This window comes from Coturnix japonica, unplaced genomic scaffold, assembly GCF_001577835.2.
Source record: "Coturnix japonica isolate 7356 unplaced genomic scaffold, Coturnix japonica 2.1 chrUnrandom498, whole genome shotgun sequence".
NCBI classification, from domain to species: Eukaryota; Metazoa; Chordata; class Aves; order Galliformes; family Phasianidae; genus Coturnix; species Coturnix japonica.
This window is the reverse complement of record NW_015439890.1, coordinates 30,876-50,536: the sequence shown is the minus strand read 5'-3', so window position 1 is coordinate 50,536 and position 19,661 is coordinate 30,876. Positions and strand designations below refer to the sequence as shown.

The window sequence follows — 19,661 nt, the reverse complement described above, 5'->3', positions numbered from 1 at the left end:
CCCCTCCATTAACACGCAGCTCCTTCCTTCCCCTCGGTCCTTATTTTAACCATTAAATCCCCGCTCACCCCTCGCAGCCGTTTGACCAACGCGCTTTTCTGGCCGCTCTTGGCCAACCCTCGACGTTCCAGAGCCGCCTTTAAATCGGCGACGCGCAACAGATGCAACGGACGCCCGTCCAGCGTCACCTCCTCCCCGTCCGCCATCTTGGCTGCTGCCGACGACGAACCAACACGGAACTTCCGGTGACGTCGTAACTCCACCCCCCCTTACTTCCGGTTTATACTTCCGGGTTTCTCGGCTCACTTCCGGCGTGAAATTAAGCGCAGTCACAGCGCATATTTCTAACACACCCGATGTACTTCCGGCGTCAAATATGTCCTCTTCCGGTTACAGCCTTTTTGTCCGCCATCTTGACTGCGGCCTAGTAACTTCCGGTCCCACTAACCCCCCGCTTTTATCTCACTTTCTAAGGCTTTTTCCGGTATCTTTGCTTACTACCGGCGTTAAATATGTCCTTTTCCGGTCAATTTTTCCCCGTCCGCCATCTTGAATTCCTCCGACCAACTTCCGGTGATACCAAACTGCCCCTTTATTCCCATCTCAAGCTTTTCACATTAGCTTCTCTCACTTCCGGCGTTAAATATGTCCTTTTCCGGTCATCTCCTTTTCGTCCGCCATCTTGAATTATTCCTAAGGACTTCCGGTTACCCAAACCTACCTACTTCCGGTCTCTTTGCTCACTTCCGGCGTCAAATATGTCCTGTTCCGGTCTACCGTGTTCACCTGGCGTTAAATATATCCGCTTCCGGTCACTCGTTTAGGCCCTACAGGCGCCAAATCAGCCTATTTCCGGTCGCCCTGCTTTTATTTCCGGGTCATCTCGATCCTATTCCGACCCCTCATACAAATATTGGCGTCAAATCGAGTCAAATATTCACAACCGATTCCACTTCCGGTATGAAATAAATCCATTTCCGGCTTTTTCTATTCACTTCCGGTTCCGACTCTCGCTCCTCCCTGCACTTCCGGTGTTTGACACCACTTCCGGTTTCTCACCCAACTTCCGGCACGTGATGACGCAACATCCGGTTTCTTCTTCCTCCTTCCCAACGTCGTACGTGCTCAACCCACTTCCGGCCAATGGCGGCTTAGAATCGAATCGGAATAAAACGGGCCCATTTTTGAGGCGAAAAACGTTGATTTTTATTACAAAAAGTGCCGGTTTTTGGTCAAATCGTCGCCATGGCAACAGGAACCACGGTAACAGGGCAAATATAATGGGAGTCAATGGGGAGGGTGGAAGGGGGGACCTGACCAATGGGAGGAGAGAATGGGAGAAGTGGGCGGGGCCAAGGGATTGGAGCAGCCAATGGGGAGGAGGGGGCGGGGCTTAGAGACGCCCCATAGAGATCAATGGGGCCCCATAGAACCCCATAGAGATACATAGAGATACATGGGGACCCATAGAGACCCATAGGGACCCATAGGGAGACATAGAGACCCTTAGAGACCCATAGAGACCCATAGGGACCCATAGAGACCCATAGGGACCCATAGAGACCCATAGGGACCCATAGAGACCCATAGAGACCCATAGAGACCCATAGGGACCCATAGAGACCCATAGAGACCCATAGAGACCCATAGAGACTCATAGAGACCCATAGGGACCCATAGAGACCCATAGGGACCCATAGGGACACATAGAGACCCATAGGGACACATAGAGACCCCATAGAGACCCATAGAGACCCATAACACCCTGTAGAGTCCCATAGAGCCCCATAAACACCCCATATCCCTCCATAGAGCCCTATATCTTCCCATAGAGCCCCATAACACCCCATAGACACCCTATAGAGTCCCATAGACACCTCATAACACCCCATAGACACCCCATATCCTCCCATATTCCCCCATAACACCCCATATCCCCCCACAGACACCCCATATCCCCACATAGAGCCCCATAACACCCCTATAGAGCCCCATAGACACCCCATATCCTCCCATAGAGACACATAGACACCTCATATCTCCCCATAGACACCCCATAGAGCCCCATAACACCCCTATAGAGCCCCACAGACACCACATAGAGCCCCATAGAACCCCATATCCCCCTATATCCCCCCATATCCCCCCATAGAGCCCCATCGACACCCCATATCACCCCATAAACACCCCATAGAGCCCCATAACACCCCATATCCTCCCATAGAGCCCTATAACACCCCTATAGATCCCCATAGACACCTCATATCTCCCCATAGACACCCCATAACACCCCATAGAGCCCCATAACACCCCATATCCCCCCATAGACACCCTATATTCTCCCATAGACACCCCATAACACCCCATAGAGCCCCATAGACCCCAACAGACACCCCACAGACCCCCATAGACACCCCATAGAGCCCCATAACACCCCATAGACACCCCATATCAACCCATAGAAACCCCATAACACCCAATAGAGCCCCATAGACACCCCATATCCCCCCACAGACACCCCATAGTCACCCCATAACACCCCATATCGCCCATAGGGGCCCATATACACCCCATATCCTCCATATCTCCCCATATCCCCCCATATCTCCCCATAGACACCCCATATTCCCCCATAACACCCCATATCCCCTCATATCCCCCCATATCCCCCCATATCCATAAAGACACCCAGTCCATAAAATCTCCCAATATCCCCCCATAATCTCCCATATCCCCGCCATATCTCCCCATATTCTCCCATTATGCAGCACCCCATAAACCCACATATCCCCACATATCCCCCCATAGACACCGCATATCCTCATATCCCCCCAGTAGTCACGCCATAACCACCTCATAATCCCCCCATCAGAACCCCATTATCTCCCCATATGCCCCCATAGACACCCCATAGACACCCCATATCCCCTTATAGGCAACCAATGGGCAGCCAGGTCTGTCCGCAGCATCCAATAGGAACGTCGGATCCTCTCATTGGTGGATCCCCATGAGGTCCATGTGCTGTAGGGCCCAATGGCGGTTTGTGGATCCGGTCCCGAAGGTCTCGATACTGTTGGGCCGCGTCGGCCATGACGGGTCCCAGGGATTCGTAGGAGCCCAGAGTGACACGGAAGAGACCAGCTCCAATTGGGAGGCACCGGAGAGGCAGCCTCGAAGCAGGGACCTGTGGGATATGGGGATATGGGGGGAATATGGGGTGTCTATGGGGGGATATGGGGGTATATGGGGTGTATACTGGGGGATATGGGGTGGTCTATGGGGCGATATGGGACGGGATATGGGCATCTAGGGTCAACTATGGGCTCAATGGGTCACTATGGGGGATTGGATGGTGATATGGGGGGCATATGGGGCGGATATGGGTGTCATTGGGGGATATGCGGGGGATATGGGGATCTATGGGTCGACATTGAGGGGATAGGGGGATATGGGGGGATATGGGATGTCTTATGGGGGATATATGGGAGATTATGGGGGATAGGGGGTGCTTGGGGGAGATTGGGTCACTAATAGGATCTATGGGTGTCCATTGTTTTGGGGGATATGGTGATATGGGGGAATATGGGGTGTCACATGGGGGGATTAATGGGGTGTCTATGGGGATATGGGTGATATGGGGTGTCTATGGGGGAATATGGGGTGTCTGTGGGGGATATGCGGTGTCTATGGGGGATTATGGGGTGTCCTAATGGGGGGATATGAGCCGTCTATGGGGGATAGGGGTGTCTACTGGGGCGGATATTGGGGTGGTCACTGGGGGCCCTATGCGATCTAGGGGTGTCTATGGGCATCTATGGAGGTCCTACTGAGGATTTATGGGGTGTTTCTATGGGCTCTAGTGGGTGTCTATGGGTTGTCTATGGGGTGTACTTATGGGGGCTCTACCGGGATTGTATGGCGGGCTACTATGGGGATCTATGGGGTTGTCTATGGGTCAACTATGGGGGGATTATGTGTTGCTTTGAGGACTCTATGGGGGCTCTATGGGGTGAACTATGGGGCTCTATGGGAGATATGGGTCTATGGGGTGTCTATGGGGCTCTATGGGTCCCCCCAGGGTGACACGGAGAGAGGCCAGCTCCAATTGGGAGCCACTGAGAGCAGCCTCAAGCAGGGACCTGTGGGGCAATGGGGGGATATGGGGGGATATGGGGTGTCTTATGGGGGATATGGGGTGAGTATGGGTGGTCTGTGGGGGATATGGGCGGGTTTGGTCTATAGGGGTGATCGGATATGGGTCTAGCGTAATGGGATATGGGGGATATGGGTGTCGGGCTCTATGAAGTGTCTATGGGGCCCTATGGGGTGTCTATGGGGGGATATGGGGGGATATGGGGTGTCTATGGGGAGATATGGGGGGATATGGGGTGTCTATGGGGGGATATGGGGTGTCTATGGGGCTCTATGGGGTGGCTATAGGGCTCTATGGGGTTATATGGGGTGTCTATGGGGCTCTATTAGAGTCTATGGGGTCTCTATGGGGTCCCTATGGGTCCCTATGGGTCTCTATGGGGTATCTATGGGTCTCTATGGGTCTCTATGGGTCCCTATGGGTCTCTATGGGGTATCTATGGGTCTCTATGGTGTATCTATGGGGTATCTATGGGGTTCTATGTGTCTCTATGGGGTTCTATGGGTCCCACCTGATGTTCCCATGAGCCTCCACATGTTCTGGGCTGTACGTGTCCAACAGCAGCGTCAGCTCCTCCAACCTACAGCCCATAATAATCACTGTGACGTCATCACTGTGACGTCATCACTATGACATCATCACTGTGATGTCATCACCATCCGACAGGGGGACTGACCAATGGGAGGAGCCGGAGAGGGGAGTGGGCGGGCCCAAAGCCAAAGGGGGAGGAGCCACTGAGGCCAGCCAGCCAATGGGAAAAGGCCTAGAGCCTCAGTGGGCGGGGCTAAAGACAAGTGGGCGGAGCTACAGAGGCTGCAGCTAATGGGAGGAAACAGGGAGGGAAAGTGGGCGGGGCCAAGTGATGGGAGCAGAAGCCAACCAATGGGAGGAGGCGTGGAGGGGAGTGGGCGGGTCTAAAGGCAAGTGGGTGGGGCTAGAGAGTCTCCAGCCAATGGGAGGAGTTAGGGAGGGAAGTGGGCGGGGCTAATAACAGTGGGAGGGGCTCCATGGAGGCTCCAGCCAATGGGAGGAGCCAGGGAGGAAAGTGGGCGGGTCCAAGCCTTAATGGGAGGAGCTACAGAGGCTACAGCCAATGGGAGGAGAGTGGGCGGGGCCAAGCGTTAATGGGCGGAGCTACAGAGGCTGCAGCCAATGGGAGGAGGCAGGGAGTGGAGTGGGCGGGTCCAAGCCTTAATGGGCGGAGCTACAGAGGCTCCAGCCAATGGGAGGAGCCATTGAGGAAAGTGGGCGGGGCCAAGCATTAATGGGCGGGGCTACAGAGGCTCCAGCCAATGGGAAGAGCCAGTGAGGAAAGTGGGCGGGGCCAAGCCTTCATGGGCGGGGCTAAATAGGTGGCAGCCAATGGGAGGAGCCAGGGAAAGGAGTGGGCGGGGCCAAAGCCAAATGGGCGGGGCTATAGAGGCTGCAGCCAATGGGAGGGGAGTGGGCGGATCCAAGCCTTGATGGGCGTTGTTTCCAACCAATGGGAGGCGGTTCTGAGCCGTCCGTCACCTGGCCTTGAGCAGCATGGCGGTGGCCTTGGCCTGCAGGTAAAGATGGCGGCGCAGCTCCACGCGGCGACGGCGGCAACGCACGGAGACCAGGGACAGGAGCAGGGACACGCACGAGGAGTGGGACTGGGCAATGGGGATATAGGGGGACATAGGGGGAGACACATAGGGAGACCCCATAGAGAGACCCCATAGGGGACCCCATAGAGAGACCCCATAGAGGACCCCCATAGAGGAACCCTATAGGGGACCCTATAGGGGACCCCCATAAAGAGACCCCATAATATAGGGGGAGACCCCATAGAGAGACCCCATAGAGGAACCCTATAGGGAGCCCCATAAGGAGACCCCATAGGGACCCCATAATATATGGGGAGACCCCATAGGGAGACCCCATAGAGAGACCCTATAGGGGAGACCCCATAGAGGGACCCCATAGAGGGGACCCTATAGGGAGACCCAATAGGGAGACCCCATATAGAGGCCCCATAATATAGGGGGAGACCCCATAGGGGAGACCCTATAGGGAGACCCCATAGGGGACCCCATAGAGAGACCCCATAGGGGATCCTATATGGGAGACCCCATAAGGAGACCCCATAGGGGATCCTATAGGGGAGACCCCATAGGGAGGCCCCATAATATATGGGGAGACCCCATAGGGACCCCCATAGAGAGACCCCATAGGGGAATCCTATAGGGGAGACCCCCATAGGGAGACCCCATAGGGGACACCCCATAAGGAGACCCCATAGAGAGACCCCATAGACGAACCCTATAGGGGAGACCCCATAGGGACCCCATAATATAAGGGGAAACCCCATAGGGAGACCCCATAGGGGAGACCCTATAGGGGAGACCCCATAAGGAGACCCCATAGGGAGACCCCATAGAGGGGACCCTATAGGGGAGACCCCATAGAAAGACCCCATAGGGGTCCCCATAATATAAGGGGAGACCCCATAGGGGATCCTATAGGGAGACCCTATAGGGGAGACCCCATAAGGGGACCCCATAATATAGGGGGAGACCCCATAGGGAGACCCCATAGGGACCCCATAATATAGGGGGAGACCCCATAGGGGATCTTATATGGGAGACCCCATAGAGGATCCTATAGGGGAGATCCCATAGGGGAGACCCCATAGGGGAACCCCATAGGGAGACCCCATAATATAGGGGGAGACCCCATAGGGAGACCCCATAGAGGATCCTATAGGGGAGATCCCATAAGGAGACCCCATAGGGGCCCCATAATATAAGGGGAGACCCCATAGGGGACCCTATAGAGGAGACCCCATAGGGGAGACCCCATAGGGGACCCCCATAATGAGACCCCATAATATAGGGGAGACCCCATAGGGAGACTCCATAGGGGAGACCCCATAGGGAGACCCCATAGAGGAACCCTATAGGGAGACCCCATAGGGGAGACCCCATAGGGAGACCCCATAATATATGGGGAGACCCCATAAGAGACCCCATATAGAGGCCCCATAATATAGGGGGAGACCCCATAGGGAGACCCATAGAGAGACCCTATAGGGGAGACCCCATAAGGAGACCCCATAGAGGGGACCCTATAGGGAGACCCCCATAGGGGAGACCCCATAATATATGGGGAGACCCCATAGGGGACCCCATAAGGAGACCCCATAGGGAGACCCCATAGGGAGACCCCATAATATATGGGGAGACCCCATAGAGAGACCCCATAGAGGAACCCTATAGGGGAGACCCTATAGGGAGACCCCCATAAGGAGAACCCATAGGGACCCCATAATATAGGGGGAGACCCCATAGGTAGACCCCATAGGGACCCCATAATATAGGGGGAGACCCCATAGAGGGAACCTATAGGGGAGACCCCATAGGGAGACCCCATAGGGACCCCATAATATAGGGGGAGACCCCATAGGGGAATCTTATAGGGGAACCCCATAGGGGAGACCCCATAGGGAGACCCCATAGGGAGACCCATAGAGGGGACCCCATAGAGAGACCCCATAGGGAACACCCCATAAGGAGACCCCATAGAGGGGACCCTATAGGGAGACCCCATAAAAGAGACCCATAGAGAGACCCATAGAGAGACCCATAGAGAGACCCCATAAGAGACCCCATAGAAGGGATCCTATAGGGAGACCCCATAAGGAGACCCCATAATATATGGGGAGACCCCATAGGGAGACCCTATAGAGAGACCCCATAGAGGGACCCTATAGGGAGACCCCATAAGGAGACCTCATAGGGAGACCCCATAGAGGGGACCCTATAGGGAGACCCCATAGAGAGACCCCATAGAGGGACCCTATAGGAGAGACCCCATAAGAAGACCCCATAGGGGAGACCCCCATAGGGAGAACCCATAGAGAGAACCCATAGAAAGACCCATATCCCCCCATAAGACCCCATATACCCTCATATATCCCCCCATATCCCCCATGATACCCCCCATTATAGCCCCCATATACTGCCACTCTATCCCCCAACCCCCCCATTGACCACCCCAACCCCCCATATCCCCCATAAACCCCATATCCCCCACATCCCCCTATATTCCCCCTCTATCTCCCCCATATCCCCATATATGCCCCATTATTCCCCATGACACCCATCACTCTCATTCCCCCATAGTCCACCCATAAACCCCAATCCCCCCACTTACTCCCCCCCACTAGTCCCCCATACACCCCATAATAGCTCCCCAATCCCCCATATCTCCATCAAACCCCATATCCCCGCATATATCCCCCTCTACTCCCCCATTATCCCCCAATACATGCCCTCATATCCCCCATTTGGACACCCCCATTAGTCCCCCCATATCCCCCCATATCTCCCATAAAACCCCATGATCCCCCTCATATCCCCATTAGACCCCCATATACCCCTCCATATCACCCCTATATCCCCCCCGATATCACCCCACAAGACCCCATAAGCCCCCATATATCACCCCATATCCCCCCACCATACGGACCCGCTATATCCCCACAGCATCCCCCTCATATCCCTCCATTAAAACCAACCACCCCATCGAAGACCCCAGTAATCCCCAACATAATCCCCACCTATCCCCCATAAAACCCAATATCCCCTCAGTTCCCCCCCATGAACCCATATTCCCCCATAGGACCCCTAGATCCACCCATAAGACCCCATATCACCCCATAAAACCCCATATCTCCCATAAAACCCCATATCCCCCATATATCCCCCTCTATCCCCCCATATCCCCCATACATGCCCTCATATCCCCCCATTGACACCCCATATCCCCCCATATCTCCCCCCATATCACCCCATATCCCCCCATAAACCCCATAAACCCCCTATCGCCCCCATATCCCCCATACTGCCCCCATATCCCCCCCATATTCCCTTCATAAAACCCCATACTCCCCCAGTATCCCCCCCATCTAACCCCATATCCCCCTCCAATCGCCCCCATATATCCCCCCAATTCCCCCATATAGACCCCATACTCCCCCACTAAAAACCCCATATATCCCCCACATACCCCCTATATTCCCCCCATATCACCCCATACATACCCCATATCCCCCAATATCCCCCCATTATATGCCCCCCATATCCCCCATAAAACCCCATATCCCCCCCATCGTCACCCCATAAGACCCCACTATCCCCCATAAAGAACCATATATACCCCCCATATCTTCCATTATCCCCCTCTATCCCCCCATATCCCCCATATATGCCCCCATATCCCCCATTGACACCCCATATCCCCCCATACACCCCAAAAGCCCCCCATATCCCCCGATATCCCCCCCATATCTCCCATAAAACCCCATACACCCCATATCCCCCCCATATATCCTCCCATATCCCCCATATCTCCCATATATCCCCCCATATACCCCCATAAAAACCCCATATCCCCCATATATCCCCCCATGATCCCATATTATTCCCCTCTATCCCCCCATATTCCCCCATTAGACCCCATATACCCCTCCATATCCCCCTATATCCCCCCATAAGTACCCATATACCCCCCATATCCCCCACCTGTGTGCAGGCCGCTTTACATTCCTCCAGCTGCCCCATAAGTTCCCATTTCCTCTCCTTCATCCTCCTCAACCTGCTCCTTTCCAGCCCCATAGCGGGCCCACAGCCGGCCCATAGATCCCGGCCCCATAGATCCCGGCCCCATGGATCCCGGCCCCATGGATCCCGGCCCCATAGATCCCCGGCCCCATAGATCCCGGCCCCATAGCCGTAACCCCGCAGCTCGTCGGCCTTCAGCCCCATATGGGCCTCCAATAGGGCCAGCAATGGCTGACGGTGCTCAATGGGCCTATAGGAAAGGGGCGGGGCTTAATAAAGGGGGCGGGGCCTAAAGGAAAAGGGGCGGGGCTTAATAAAGGGGGCGGGGCTAAAGAAAAAGGGCAGGGCCTTAATAAAGGGGGCGGGCTAAAGAAAAGGGGTGGCTAAAGGAAAAGGGCGGGCTTAATAAATGGGTGGGGCTAAAGGAAAGGGGGCGGAGCTAAAGAAAGGGGGTGGGGCTTAATAAAGGGGGGCTGGCTTAAAGGAAAGTGGGCGGGGCTTAACTAGAGGGGTGGGGTAAGGGAAAGGGCAGACTAAAGGAAAAGGGCGGGGCTTAGTAAAGGGGCGGAGCTAAAGGAAAAGGGGCGCGGGCTTAATGTAGGAAGCGGGGCTTAAAGGAAAGGGGTGGGGCTTAACAAAGGGCGGCGAAAGAATGAGGGTTGGGCTTAATGAAGGGCGGGCCTATAGGAAAGGGGCGGGCTTAATAGAGGGGGTGGGGCTAAAGGGAAAGGGGCAGAGCTAAAGGAAAAGGGGCGGGGCTTAGTAAAGGGGGCGGGGATTAAAGGAAAGGCGGTTCAAGAGGGCGGGCTAAAGGAAAAGGGGCGGGCTTTAGTAAAGGGCGGGCTAAAGGAAAAGTGCGGGGCTTAATAAGGGGGTGGGGCTAAAGGAAAGGGGGCGGGGATTAATAAAGGGGGGCGGGGCTTGAGGAAAAGAGGAGGGGCTAAAGGAAAAGGGGCGGGGGCTTGATAAAGGGGGCGGGGCTTAAAGGAAAGGGCGGGGCTAATAGAGGGGGGACTAAAGGAAAGGGGAAGAGCTAAAGGAAAAGGGGCGGGGTCTTAGAATAAAGGGGCGGGCTAAGGAAAAGGGGCGGGGCTTAAGTAAGGGCGGGCTAAAGGAAAAGGATGGGCTTAATTAAAGGGGGGGCAAGAGGGGTAGGCTGGGCTAAAACGGCGTAATGAAGTGTGGGCCTAAAGGTGGCGTTTTAATAAAGGGCGGCTGGCTAGAAAAGAGCGGGCTTTAATGAAGAGGGGTGTGCTTAAAGGAAAAGGGGGGGGGATTTAATAAAGGGGGCGGGGCTAAAGGAAAAGGGACGGGGCTTAATGAAGGGGGCGTGGCCTAAAGGAAATGGGGCGGGACTTAATAAGGGGGCGGGGCTTAAAGGGAAAGGGGCGGGGCTTAATGAGGACACGGCTTAAAGGGGGCGTGGTCTAAAGGAAAAGTGGGCGGGGCTTAAAGGAAAAGGGGTGTGGCTTAAAGTAAAAGCGGGGCGTGGCTTAATAAAGGGGCAGGGCTTGAATGGATGTCGATGGGGATGGGGGAGTGGGAGGGGCCTAATTGGTTTTATTTGGTTTATGCAAATAAAGGGCGGGGCTAAATAATGTGGGTGTGGTTTATGCTAATATGGGGGGGGCAAAACCAATGAGAGTCGTCATTTATGCAAATATTGGTAAGGCTATGCAAATATGGAAGCGGGACTAAACCAATAAGGTGTGGTTTATGCAAATGTGGGGCATGGCTTATTCAAATAAGGGGGCGTGGCTAAGCAAACATTGGGTGGGGCTAAAACAATGGGGGCGTGGCTTATGCAAATAAGAAGACTAGGCTAAACCGATGGGGTTTGATTTATGCAAAAAAGGGGCGGGCCTATGTGAATATGGAATGGCACTAAATTGATAGGAATGTGGGTTATGCAAATAAGGGGGCAGGGCTATGCAAATATGGGATGGGGCTAAACCAATGAGGGCTTGGCTTATGCAAATAAGGTGACGGGCTAAAATAATGGAGTGTGATTTATGCAAATATGGGGAGCGGGGCTATGCAAATACGGGGTTAGGCTAAACCAATGGGGACATGTTTATGCAAATAAGGAGGCGTGGCTAAAGAAATGAGGGCATTGCTTATGCAAATAAGGGGGCGTGGCTAAAGCAATGAGGGGGGCGTGTCTTACCGGGGGGCGGGGCATGAGCTCAGCCAATGGCGGCGCGGCTCGGCGGAGCTCAGCCAATGAGATGGCTTCTTCCACGGCCTTTAGAGTCTGGAGGGGTGAAAAAGGGGGGAGAATTTGGGTTAAAAAAGGGCAAAAATGGGCAAATTTCCCTTAATTTTAATGGCTTGAAATTCACCTTTTCAGCTTCCGGGGGGCGGGGCTTCCTGAGCAGCTCCTTTAGCCCCGCCCACAAAACCTCCTCAGCCAACCAGGCGGCTCGGCTGCGCGCCAGCTCCGCCTCCCATTGGTCCAAGTCCGGCCCCTTGTTGGGGATTGGTCCTTTCTCCTCCAAGGCGGCGGCTAATTGGCTGAGCCCCGGGTGGAGGCGGAGCTTGGCTAAAAGGGGGCGGGGCCAGCGCGGCGCTATGCAAATGAATGCAAATAATATGTTAATGAGCAAATAGCAGATATGCAAATTAATGAAGCTTTATCGTGCATCGTCGTTGTTATAATGAGTTAATTAGCACCTGTATCTACATAGACACCCCATAGAGCCCCATAGAGTCCCATAGAGCCCCATAGACACCTTATAGAGCCCCATAGGGCCCCATAGACACCCCATAGATCCCAATAGACACCCCATAGACACCCCATAGGGTCCCACAGACACCCCATAGAGCCCCATAGCGCCCCATAGACCCAATGGAGCCCCATAGACACCCCATAGATTCCCATAGAAACCCCATAGAGCCCCATAGACACATCATATCCCCCCACTGAGCCCAATGGAGCCCCATAGAGCCCCATACTGCCCCACAGACACCCCATAGAGCACCATAGAGCCCCATAGAGCCCAATGGAGCCCCATAGACACCCCATAGACCCCATAGACACCCCATAGAACCACATAGGCCCCCATAGAGCCCCATAGACACCCAATAGGGCCCCATAGAGCCCCATAGACACCCCATAGAGCCCCATAGACACCCAATAGGGGCCCATAGAGCCCCATAGAGCCCCATAGACACCCAATAGGGCCCCATAGAGCCCCATAGACACCCAATAGGGCCCCATAGAAACCCCATAGACCCAATGGAGCCCCATAGACACCCCATAGAGCCCCATAGACACCCAATGGGGCCCCATAGAGCCCCATAGACACCCCATAGACCCAATGGAGCCCCATAGACGCCCCATAGAGCCCCACAGGAACCCCATAGACCCAATGGAGCCCCATAGACGCCCCATAGACACCCAATAGGGCCCCATAGAGACCCATAGACAACCCATAGAGCCCCATAGACACCCAATAGGGCCCCATAGAAACCCCATAGACCCAATGGAGCCCCATAGACGCCCCATAGAGCCCCATAGACACCCAATAGGGCCCCATAGAGGCCCATAGAAACCCCATAGACCCAATGGAGCCCCATAGACGCCCCATAGAGCCCCATAGAAACCCCATAGAGCCAATGGAGCCCCATAGAGCCCCATATCCCCCCATAGACACCCCATAGAGCTCTATAGACCCCAATAGAGCCCCATAGACAACCCACAGACCCCTATAGACACCCCATAGACCCCAACAGAGCCCCATAGACACCCCATAGACACCCATATCACCCCATAGACACTCCATAGAGCCCCATAGACACACCATAACCGCCCATTGAGCCCAATGGAGCTTCATAGCACCCCATACAGCCCCACAGAGCACCATAGCGCCCCATAGAGCCCCATAGACACCCCATAGGGCCCCATAGAGCCCCATAGACACCCCATAGAGCCCCATAGACACCCNTAGACACCCCATAGAGCCCCATAGACACCCAATAGGGACCCATAGACACCCATAGAGCCCCATAGAACACCATAGACCCAATGGAGCCCCATAGACGCCCAATAGGGCCCCATAGAGCCCCATAGACCACCATAGACCCCCATAGAGCCCCATAGACCACCATAGACCCCCATAGAGCCCCATAGAACCCAATGGAGCCCCATAGCACCACATAGAGCCCCATAGACACCCATAGAACCACATAGGCCCCATATCACCCCATAAGCAAGACCAGCCCCATTAACCCCCATTAACCCCAATTAACCCCCCCCATAATGACCAACACACCCGCGTGCAGCACTTCCGGTTCCATGGCGTCACTTCCGGTCCCGAAATCGCCCTTTTTTACCCCAAAATTTCGCCCCTTTTTGGGCCTTTTCCCGCTCAAACGGCTCCAAGTTCGCGCCTTTAGCCGAGGCCACGCCCCTTCCGCTGCCAACAGCCAATGGGGATAGAGAACGGGGAGGAGAGAGCCGCAGCCAATCAGAGTGAGGCACTTCCTGTAAGTGCCGGAAGTGATGTCTAATCAAGATGGCGACGCCCTTATAGAGAACTCTAGACTAACTGCATTAATGCGGGCCGCCATCTTGAAAACCACACCACCCATTCACTTCCGAGCTGAACCAGAAGCCGCTATTGCACACCAATAGAAAACCCAACCGGAAGTGCCGACATGTGAGCCGCCATCTTGTTATCCCTCCCAATGCATAACCGGAAGTTCCTTGAGTGGTGGACGCCATTTTGAAGCCTTCAACCGGAAGTGTCTCTGAGTGCCGCCATTTTGACAGCCACCCCCAACCGGAAGTGCCTCTAGGAACGTCGCCATTTTGACCCCTGTGCCGGAATTTAAGGTAAAAAAGCGGAATTTCGGGTTTTTTTTGTTATTATTTTCTTTATTACTTTAAGTTTTTACTATTTCTTTATCCCAACGTTTCTTTCCACGGTCTTTTTGGTGCCGGGGGCGGTTCCGGTGCCACGGGTGGAGCCAACGGGTTCTGTGCGAACGTCTGCCGTAATGGGCCTATAAACAGGAAGTGACGTCTCAACCGCGCGCCGGAAGTTGTCTCAGAATGATGACGTCACTTCCGTCGTACCTTTGGCCGCCATCTTGAGGTGGTTCCGGCGCTGCCATTCCCTTCTATCGGCGTTTTGAGCCGCCCGGGCCTCGGCCAGGCCTGAAATGGGACCCATAGGAACACATAGGGACCCATAGGGACACATAGGGACCCATAGGGACCCATAGGGACACATAGGGACACATAGGGACACATAGAGACCCATAGGGACACATAGGGACACATAGGGACCCATAGAGACCCATAGAGACACATAGGGACCCATAGAGACACATAGGGACCCATAGACAGTCCTTAGTGCCCCATAGACACCCCATAGAGCCCCATAGATCCCCATAGAGCCCCATAGACACTCTATAGAGCCCTATATCCCCCCATAGACAGCCCTTAGAGCCCCATAGAGCCCCATATACCCCCATAGACAGCCCTTACAGCCCCATAGAGCCCCATAGAGCCCCATAGACAGCCCTTAGAGCCCCATAGACAGCCCTTAGAGCCCCATATTCCCCCATAGAGCCCCATATCCCCCCATAGACAGCCCTTAGAGCCCCATAAACACCCCATATCCCCCATAGATAGCCCATAGAGCCTCATAGAGACCCACATCCCCCCATAGACAGCCCTTAGAGCCCCATAGAGTCCCATAGAATCCCATATCCCCCCATAGACAGCCCTTTGAGCCCCATAGACACCCCATAGAGCCCCATAGAGCCCCAAAGATCCCCATACAGCCACATAGACACCCCATAGACACCCCATAGAGCCCCATATTAGCTACATATCGCTCCATAGACAGCCGTTAGAGCCCCATAGAGCCCCATATCCCCCCATAGAGCCCCATATCCCCCCATCGACAGCCATTAGAGCCCCATAGACACCCCATATACCCCCATAGAGCCCCATATCCCCCAATGAGCCCCATATCCCCCATCGACAGCCGCTTAGTGCCCCATAGCAGCCCTATATCCCCCCATAGACAGACCTTAGAGCCCCACAGACACCCCATAGAGCCCCATATCCCCCCATAGACAGCCTATAGAGACCCATAGAGACCCATATCCCCTCATAGACACCCATAGAGCCCCATATCCCCCCATAGACAGCACTTAGAGCCCCATAGAGACCCATATCCCCCCACAGAGCCCCATAGAGCCACATAAAAACCCCATATCCCCCCATAGTCAGCCCTTAGAGCCTCATAGACACCCCATAGAGCCCCATAAAGCTCCATATCCCCCCATAGAGCCCCATATCCCCCCATCGACAGCCCTTAGAGCCCTATAGAGCCCCATATCCTCCCATAGACAGACCTTAGAGCCCTATAAACACCCCATATCCCCCCATAGACAGCCAATAGAGCCCCATAGAGCCCCATAAACACCCCATATCCCCCCATAGACACCCCATATCCCCCCATAGAGCCCCATAGACACCCCATATCCCCCCATATCCCCCCATACCCCCCCATATCCCCCATAGTCTCTCACTGTTCCTCATCCTCTGTAGGATCCCCTCTTTAGGGCCGGCCCCATTGGGCTCCATGGGGGGGTTGTGGGGCAGAGCCGGGATGCGGAGGGCGGAGCGAACCACGGGGACCCTCAACAACAAAGCCTGCAATAGGCTGAAGCTGTTGGACGTCAACCAATAGACGAAGATGGCCTGGAAAAGGGGGCGGGGTCAGCAGCAAGACACGCCCCCTCCAATACAACCCAATGGGCCTTTAAGCCCCGCCCACATGGCCATATATGGACAAAGCCACGCCCCTCCAATACAACCCAATGGGCCTTTAAGCCCCGCCACCTTAAGCCCCGCCCCCAATGACCATATATGGAACAAGCTCCGCCCCTTCCCTTAAGCCCCGCCTTCTCCAATACAACCCAATGGCCCTTTAAGTCCCGCCCCCTTTAGCCCCGCCCACATGACCATATATGGACAAAGCCCCGCCCCTCCAATACAACCCAATGGCCCTTTAAGCCCGGCACCCTTTAAGCCTCGCCCCCATGTCCATATATGGAACAAGCCCCGCCCCCTTTAATAAAACCCAATGGGCCTTTAAGCCCCCCCCACATGGCCATATATGGAACAAGCTCCGCCCCTTCCCTTAAGCCCCGCCTTCTCCAATACAACCCAATGGGCCTTTAAACCCCGCCCCATTTAAGCCCCACCCCCATGTCCATATATGGACCAAGCCCCGCCCCTCCAATGCAACCCAATGTCCCTTTAAGCCCCACCCCCTTTATCCCCGCCCCATGACCATATATGGACCAAGCCCCGCCCCCTCCAATACAACCCAATGGGCCTTTAAGCCCGGCCCCCTTTAAGCCCCGCCCCCATGTCCATATATGGAACAAGCTCCGCCCCCTTTAATAGAAATGGGCCTTTAAGCCCCCCTCCAATACAATCCAATGGGCCTTTGAGCCCCGCCCCCATGACCATATATGGAACAAGCCCCGCCTTTTCCCTTAAGCCCCACCCCCTCCCATAGACTTTAATGGCTTTTAGCCCCGCCCCCTTTAGCCCCGCCCCCCAATGACCATATATGGACAAAGCCCCGCCCCTTTCCTTAAGCCCCGCCCCATCCCATAGACTTTAATGCCCCTCCAAACCCCGCCCCCCCTTAGTCCCGCCCCCGCCGCGCTCTGATTGGCTGTGTCAGCCCGGCGCTGCTCTCTGATTGGCTCACGGCTGGGAAGTGGATGGTCATTGGTAGGAATAGAAGTGGGAGGAGCCGCAGGACGACGCGCACGGCTCCGGCCTGGGGGCTGCTCACGCCTGACTCCACCCCGGCCTAAAACAAAGAACCCCATTGGTCAGTGCAAGGCACGCCCCTCAGCAACGAGGCACCCCATTGGTCGGCTCCTTTTAGGTTGTTTTCCATGCCTCATTTGCATATTCAGAGCCAAAGGAGGCGCCCCATTGGTCGGTTCTTGCTATAGGGTGAGCCCATAGGGATGAATGCAGCCCCATAGATCTCTATGGGGCCAGCAAAGACACACAGAGAACTACAAGCAGCCCCATAGCGGCCCTATAGACCCCATAGCGACCCATAGAGCCCCATAAAGTCCCCATATAACCCATAGAGCCCCATAGGACTCCATTATAACCCCATAGAGCCCCATAGACCTTCATAGAGCACCATAGAGCCCCATATCCCCCCCTAGACACCCCATAGAGCCCCATAGAACCCCATAGGACACCATTATAACCCCATAGGGCCCCATAGAGCCCCATAGAACTCCATTATAACCCATATAAACCCATAGAGCCCCATAGGACCCCATTATAACCCCATTATACCCCCATAGAGCCCCATAGGACCCTATTATAACCCCATATAACCCCATAGAGCCCCATAGGACTCCACTATAACCCCATAGAGCCCCCATAGAGCCCCATTATATACCCATAGAGCCCCCATAGAGCCCCATTATAAGTAATAGGGTGCTGCAATTCCCCCTCCAGCCACACGGTGGCGCTATAGTGCAATCCCCATAGAGCACCATTATAAGTTATGGCTGCAATTCCCCCTCCAGCCACACGGTGGCGCTATACTGCAATCCCCATAGAGCCCCATTATATCCCCATAGAGCCCCATTATAACCCGTTGTACCTCCAGCACCATCCACATGGTGGCGCTGCTGAGCCCCATAGATCCCCATATAACCCCATAGACACCCCATAGAGCCCCATAAAGCCCCATAGAAACCCCATATCCCCCATATCCCCCCATAGACACCCCATAGAGCCCCATAAAGCCCCATAGCCACCCCATAGAGACCCCATAGAGCCCCATATCACCCCATAGACATCCGATAGACCCCCATAGAGCCCCATTACATCCCCATAGGAGCTTATTATAACCCCATAGAGCCCTATAGAACCCCATAGAGCCCCATAGACACCCCATAGAGCCCCATATCCCCCCATAGATCCCCATAGACCCCCATATAACCCCATAGACACCCCATAGAGCCTCATAGAGCCCCATATCCCCCCATAGACACCCCATAGAGCCCCATATCCCCCCAAATACACCCCATAGAGCCCCATACATCCCCATAGAGCACCATAGATCCCCATAAAGCCCCATAGACACCCCATAGAGACCCCAGCTCCATAGGGACTCACACACCCCCATAGAACCCCATTATATCCCCATAGAGCCCCATAGACACCCCATTATAATGGCTGCAATTCCCCCTCCAGCCACCAGGTGGCGCTATACTCCGATCCCCATAGAGCCCCATTATAACGTTGTACCTCCAGCACCATCCACATGGTGGCGCTGCTGAGCAGCGGCAGCGCGTAGGTCGGGTCTGGGCAGCTCAAATCGTTGATCCACCCGGCGCCGCCATGTTGGAAACCCGGAACCGGAAGCGCCGCCATTTGTTGGAGGGCCAGGAAGAACGAGATGAAGATCGGGGTCTGGGTCACGTGACATAGGGACACGTTGGGACCCATAGAGACCCATAGGGACACATAGAGACCCATAGGGACCCATAGGGACACATTGGGACCCATAGAGACCCCATAGACCCCATAGAGACCCATAGGGACACATAGGGACCCATAGAGACCCCATAGAGACCCATAGGGACCCATAGCCGTGACGACGTGGATGCGTGAGCCTAGGCAACGGCTGTTTGTCTATGCCTCCCCATAGATCTGCTCTCCCAATAGATTGCCTGCCGATAGATCTGCCCCATAGATACCGCCTGCCCCATAGATAGATAGAGCCTGCCCAATAGATTCTGCGCTTTCCCATAGATCAGCTGCCCCCGATTAGATCCCAGCGCCCATCAGATTTGTCTGCCCCATATGATCTGCCTGCCCCATATATCTGCCCGCATAGATAGAT

General features: G+C 54.8%; 3 protein-coding genes across 4 annotated transcripts in view; all 3 read right to left on the bottom strand.

The window, feature by feature from the left end:
* ACIN1 (apoptotic chromatin condensation inducer 1) overlaps window positions 1-270 on the bottom strand; it is a 22,892-nt gene extending 22,622 nt beyond the window's left edge. The window contains exon 1 of the mRNA XM_015850644.2: window positions 69-270. Within this exon, the coding sequence (XP_015706130.1) occupies window positions 69-206 (138 nt within the window). The 5' untranslated portion in view covers window positions 207-270. The remainder of the gene's footprint in view (window positions 1-68) is intronic.
* A 2,609-nt stretch (window positions 271-2,879) lies between these two features.
* HAUS4 (HAUS augmin like complex subunit 4) lies at window positions 2,880-14,179 on the bottom strand. Of its 2 annotated transcripts, none has more exons than XM_015850645.2 (7): window positions 14,016-14,179; window positions 12,084-12,310; window positions 11,909-11,995; window positions 5,666-5,790; window positions 4,665-4,733; window positions 4,090-4,139; window positions 2,880-3,132 (listed from the first exon to the last, which is right to left on the bottom strand). In XM_015850645.2, exons 1-7 carry the CDS (start codon window positions 14,038-14,040, stop codon window positions 2,930-2,932), a joined length of 786 nt encoding a protein of 261 aa, XP_015706131.1. In that variant the 5' UTR covers window positions 14,041-14,179; the 3' UTR covers window positions 2,880-2,929. The 2 variants fall into 2 exon arrangements, with proteins under 2 accessions (XP_015706131.1, XP_015706132.1); XM_015850646.2 differs by lacking the exon at window positions 14,016-14,179 and adding an exon at window positions 9,703-9,991 and having other exon boundaries at window positions 12,084-12,102.
* Window positions 14,180-14,640: 461 nt separating this feature from the next.
* OXA1L (OXA1L mitochondrial inner membrane protein) overlaps window positions 14,641-19,661 on the bottom strand; it is a 16,625-nt gene continuing 11,604 nt past the window's right edge. Inside the window, exons 6-10 of the mRNA XM_015850643.2 lie at window positions 19,064-19,228; window positions 17,487-17,591; window positions 16,291-16,462; window positions 14,822-14,902; window positions 14,641-14,748 (exon numbers count right to left, since the gene is read on the bottom strand). Coding sequence (XP_015706129.1) covers window positions 14,648-14,748; window positions 14,822-14,902; window positions 16,291-16,462; window positions 17,487-17,591; window positions 19,064-19,228 — 624 coding nt within the window. The 3' untranslated portion in view covers window positions 14,641-14,647. The remainder of the gene's footprint in view (window positions 14,749-14,821; window positions 14,903-16,290; window positions 16,463-17,486; window positions 17,592-19,063; window positions 19,229-19,661) is intronic.